Raw genomic sequence first — 5,638 nt, forward strand, 5'->3', positions numbered from 1 at the left:
TTACCTATTTCTTTACTAAAAATAAGTTTTATTTTCGTTAGCCATAATTTTTACATGTGAAAACAGTGAGAAGTTCTTTGAAAGCAGGAAATATGATCAATATGATCGAAAAATTGATCAAGATCGGCGGTGAAAAATTTTGCTAAACAACGCGCACTAGCGTAATAGCGGAGTGTCGTTGGTGGGTTGTCGTTTTCATGGGAAAAGCGTGCATGCTATATGGATGCTATATGGGTGCGCCCACCAGCGACCAGTCGTGCCCAGCGACGACGCATATAGCGCGCACGCGCTACCCACGGAATTATTATGGGTGCACATAGCATCCTATATGCGCGCCTAGACATTTACCATGCGCAGCCGTTACCCTGTGATATCGAAAAATGGTCAACTGATAAAATGCTTATCATAATATTGAAAATATTTTATCAGTTTACCAGCAAGCTGGTGCGCCTTCGGCGCGAATTAATCTAGTTTTTTTACGCGTGTAGAGTTTTATATATAAGGAAGATTACTTTTTTATATGCCTTACGGGAAACTAGATAAACTAGCTCAATCAAAGTTCTCTCTATGGACAACTTTAGCTTGAGGTGCTGCCCTACAAAGCGTCTATATTGACTTGATTTATCTTGTTTTCTGTGAACGATATCAACATTTTGTACACTAATAAAAAATTTATCATAAAATTATCCATATTTCATTGATTAACTACTTTCTGATACCTTTTGCAGGAACCGAGATAATTACGGTCAAACTTGAGAGTATGGCGGTCAACCTGTCTCAGAAATGTCCCCCTACTTTGATCTAATTCATCTTGGTTGCTGTAATAGTTATCAAAAAGTGGTCAACTAACAAAATGTTTGTCATATAATCACTAACATTTTCTTAACTGATTATTTTCTAATATCTGTTACAGTAACTGAGATAAATACGATCGAAGATAACACTAGAAATTTTGCATCAAACTTATTTCGGTGGCCTAGAAAAATGAAAAACTTGGCCAGGAAATGCTCAAAAATTTAGCTAATTGGCTATTTATCAAAAATTGTCTCCTCAAAATTTTCAAAACTACAACGCGTCGCGGTCGCGCTGCCTACAAAACCATAGTGCTCCAAAATGCGCTCTTTTTTAAAACCGCAACATGTTTCAAACACACTAATTGTGAATTTTTTTAAAGAAACACCAAGCTAATTATACAAGAAGCCGAAAAAAGAAAATAAGTAGAACATTTTGGGGGGAAACTAGAAAATTGGCAAGAAGAAGAAAAAGAAGAAGGTGAATTTCAAATAAGAGAAGAAGAGAACGTTGTTGGCAACAGCAAAATTTGGTTAAGGCGGGACTAGTGGAATGGGATTTCCCAAATTTCCCAAAGGTAGATGACGTTGAAGAAGATTCCAAAAAACAGTAAATGCGCTCCATTGGACTTCAAAAGCAACGGGAATTAATTTTGTTTGTTGCCATTTTGAAAAAAGGGCTCTTACTCAATTATCTGCCTGCTTCTCCTTTTTTCCCTTCTTTATATACAACAGTCCCTATATGGACCCCCGGCGAATCATCCAAAGACTAAAAATTGTGAAGTAAAAAAGTTTTTCCATTTTTTTTGCTTCAGAAAAAATGGTGAGGAAAGAACCAATTAGCTCTCTCTCCACAGAAGAAGACGTGTCATTGCACACGTCTTCTGGAGACGATGATGATGATGATGATCTTTAGAAGACGTGAGGAAAAACTTGTCGTCGCTCCAGAAGACGTGATGGAAAAGGAGAGAGAAAAATGGGACGACAAGTTCTATTATGAATATGGATATTTCGATGGGATGTGTTTGAGCAGGAGAAGAAGAAGAAGAAGAGCACAGCTACACACGTATAAAAGGAAATTGGAGAAGTGTCAGAGGAATTGAGAGTGAGTTTGTGTGCAAAGAGCAAAGGTACTACAAAGATTAGAATTCCAGAAAAAAAATCTAAAACATCGAATAATAATCGTTCAATGGCAGGCTGTTCGCTGGACATTTTACTCTCTTAACTTTGACCCAATTTATCTCGGCTCCAGTATGAGATATCAAAAAAATGTCTGACTAATAAAATATTGCTGACATCATGATAAAAATTCTATCAATTGACTATTTTTTAGTATCTCTCACAGAAACCGAGAATTTTTAATTTTGGGAATTTGTGAAGTAGAATCTCAGAAAGTCGGAAACACGGAAACTCGAAAATCCGAAATTTCAGAAATTATGAGTTTTGAAATGAAGTATTTTAATATAAAAATCGTTGAGTTCTAGAATCGCAGTTCCGAAAATTCAGGACTCCTGAATTTTGAAACTTCTGACAAAATTATAAGTTGTCAAATTTCAAGATATTCGGGAATTCAGGAAAATTATTAGTTCTACAAATTTGGAAATTTTTAACAGTTCTTGTATCAACTAAGACAAATTTCTGATCTACATTTCTGATTTATCTGTCCAAGCCCAAACTCAATCGGTTAGGCTGTTGTAAGCGGGAGCCAGAAGGTTTAGCCCCGAAGGCGCATAAGCAGACTGTCACTCCAGTTTATGAAAGTTGACAACACAATCCAACTAAAACTTCCTCTTCTGATTCTCTCCGATTTGGAGATTCAAACGTTTTTAGTGAAACCAGGAGATTGTAGCCGCCGACAGGCGGCGGAAATCGATTGGTTCTTTCAAAAATTGATAAAAATCAAAGCGTCAAGAATAGTTAAATAATGAAAAAAAAAAGATTTTAAGATATCTAAATGGGGATCAAGACATTTATTCAGGCAGGGTTGAATCGATGAACAAACCTGACAACTTAAAAGGCGCATAACTAAGCCGAAACTTGGAATTTCTATAAAAGATAAATATCAAAATGTAGAACTTTACAAGAGCTTCAATATGGTATGTAATTCAACTATTTTTACATTTCGAGTTTAGGACCAGAAGCCGCCAAAATGCTGAGTGGGTGAAGTCGACCCAATTGGCCCCAACCTGTTTCACGACCTCTGGCTCGAAATTCAGAATTCGAATATATTGGTATTTGATATCACTTTGTGGATCTTGCTGTGTTCTACATTTTACTTTTTAAGTCAAACAGAAATTCTAAGTTTGAACAGAGTTATGCGCTGAAATGGATAAAGACGGAAATCTCCAATTTTACAAAGACAAAGTTCAATTTAAGAAGTCCAAATCGGGGAAAAGTAGAACCAAATCGAACCAAACTAATACAATTTAAAGAGACAGACTCTCTGCGCACTTGGTGCCGTCCGCCTTCTGGGAAGTCTCCGTTTCCCGAAAAAGTCACACACCGGAAGAACAAAAAGAAGTGGGGAAGAACCCAAAACACTTGACACACACCCAGAAGACTCTCTTCTTTCCCAAGAAGCAGAATCGCAAATCAGTTTGGAATCCTCACGATATCGAGAACCCCATTGACGTCATTTTGGAATTTCAGCAAAAACCATTTTCCATTTTTTTTGGAAACTTTTTTTTTTGGGAAAGACAACCTTATAACCCCAAAAATTGGAAAAAATCGCGTACCGCTCTCATCTCTGATCGTCGTCACGTCTTCTGGAATTCAGTCTTCTTGGGTCTGACGTCTTCGGCAGGTAGCAGCAATTTCTCGTTTAGTTACGCCCTCCGCCCGTCTCGTGCATCTGGAAAAAATAGATTATTGTAGGAATATATAACTGAAGGCGAGAAGAAAAAATAAGGGAAAATAGCACATTGAACTTTGATTTCAACTATCTCGATTTCTAGAAAAGATATCAAAAAGTGCTCAACTGATAAAATATTGGTTATTTTATGGCAATCATTTTATCAGTTGACATATTTTTGATATCTTTTGAAGGAACCGAGATAATTAAGCTCAAAAAGAAAGTACGGTAGTGATAAAATAGATAGTCTTTGACCGTTATCTTTGTTCCAATTCCTCTCGGTTACTGTGAAAGATATCGAAAAATGGTCAAATAATAAAATATTACAGACATTATGATAAAAATTTTTATCAGTAGATCACTTTTTGATATCGCTGACAGGAACCGAGATAAAATGTGTCCAATTAGGCGTTATGGGAGCTTTAAATTTGCAATTCGAATATTTTCATTATTAAAATTGTTAGAAAGTCCGTTTCAACCAAATTTTTTAAATTTTTAATAGTTAGAAGACCTTCTTAAAATCAGAAAATCTGAGGAAAAAAAGAGGAACCGATTTTTTTTCAATTTTTAAAGCAACTGATTTTTTTGGTGATTATTTTCAGATTTTCAGAAAGAACTTGAAAAAAAACTCGAAAATTTGAAAATCTCAAATTTTGCTCCAAAACGGGTACTTAAATTCAGAAAAGCTAGTCCACGGCGGCCGACCGCGGCCGGCCGTCATTTTGCACAGCGTGGCTTGGAACACTTTTCTCCGCTAATTTTCGAAATGTTTATTATTTTTAAACTCTTGTCTTCCCCATAACATTGGCTGTCTGTCTTAAAAGTATCGGAACCAATGGGCGAAATTTTGAAAGCATGAGGATGAAAAATATAAACAAATCATAACAGAAAACAGAAAAAGAAAAATTTTCCAGAGCAGGGGAAAGAAAGAAAAATACAGGAAAATCTAAAGAAAACGAAGGAAATGAGACTAATTAGTTGAATTTTGAAAAGCAGGAAATTTATGGAAAACTGGGAAGAATTGCAGAAAAATTCAGATTTTTGAAATTATTTTTTTTTTAATTTGCAAAAATGAGGAAGGGGGAGGGATGATTTTCGTAATTAATTTTTTTTCCAAATTTCAAGCTCTAGAAATTTCAATTTTCAAACGAAAAAAATTTCAAAGTTTTGGGGTTGTTTCAACTTTACTTTTTTCAATTTTTCGAATATCGGAATTACATTTCAAAAGATCGATAAAAATGGTTTTTAAGTAGATGAAAAAGTTTGAGAATTAGAAGAAAACGGACTAAAAATGTATAAAAATGTACAATGTAGGAATAAAAAAAATGAGAAAAGAATGCGAATGAGGAGGAAAAAAACAGAATAAGGAAAAGAACAAGAGGAAGAGTTGGTTTTTATTATGTTGGAAAAAAGGAGGAAACAAAATTTATTTGTGCACTTTTTTTTCAAATAATAAATGTGTACATTTTACATACTAGTATTCAGTTTTTTTTAAAAGAAAACATTTAAAAAAAAAATTTTTTTTTCGGAAATTTTCAGAAATTCAGAAAATCAGAAATTCAGAAATTCAGAAATTCAGAAATTCAGAAATTCAGAAATTCAGAAATTCAGAAATTCAGAAATTCAGAAAATCAGAAATTCAGAAATTCAGAAATTCAGAAATTCAGAAATTCAGAAATTCAGAAATTCAGAAATTCAGAAATTCAGAAATTCAGAAATTCAGAAATTCAGAAATTCAGAAATTCAGAAATTCAGAAATTCAGAAATTCAGAAATTCAGAGATTCAGAAATTCAGAAATTCAGAAATTCGAGAAATTCAGGAATTCAGAAATTCAGAAATTCAGAAATTCAGAAATTCAGAAATTCAGAAAATCAGAAATTCAGAAATTCAGAAATTCAGAAATTCAGAAATTCAGAAATTCAGAAATTCAGAAATTCAGAAATTCAGAAAATCAGAAATTCAGAAATTCAGAAATTCAGAAATTCAGAAATTCAG

General features: G+C 34.1%; 1 protein-coding gene across 1 annotated transcript; it reads left to right on the forward strand.

Annotated features, from left to right (window-relative positions):
• Positions 1-1,684: 1,684 nt before the first annotated feature.
• On the forward strand, positions 1,685-4,624 carry CBG24889 (the record flags this gene model as incomplete). The annotated part of the gene is made up of 3 exons (XM_002648522.1): positions 1,685-1,857; positions 3,224-3,594; positions 4,557-4,624. 3 exons carry the CDS (start codon positions 1,685-1,687, stop codon positions 4,622-4,624), a joined length of 612 nt encoding a protein of 203 aa, XP_002648568.1.
• Positions 4,625-5,638: the final 1,014 nt, after the last annotated feature.

Source organism: Caenorhabditis briggsae (assembly GCF_000004555.2).
Source record: "Caenorhabditis briggsae AF16 supercontig from assembly CB4, cb25.NA_250, whole genome shotgun sequence".
NCBI classification, from domain to species: domain Eukaryota; kingdom Metazoa; phylum Nematoda; class Chromadorea; order Rhabditida; family Rhabditidae; genus Caenorhabditis; species Caenorhabditis briggsae.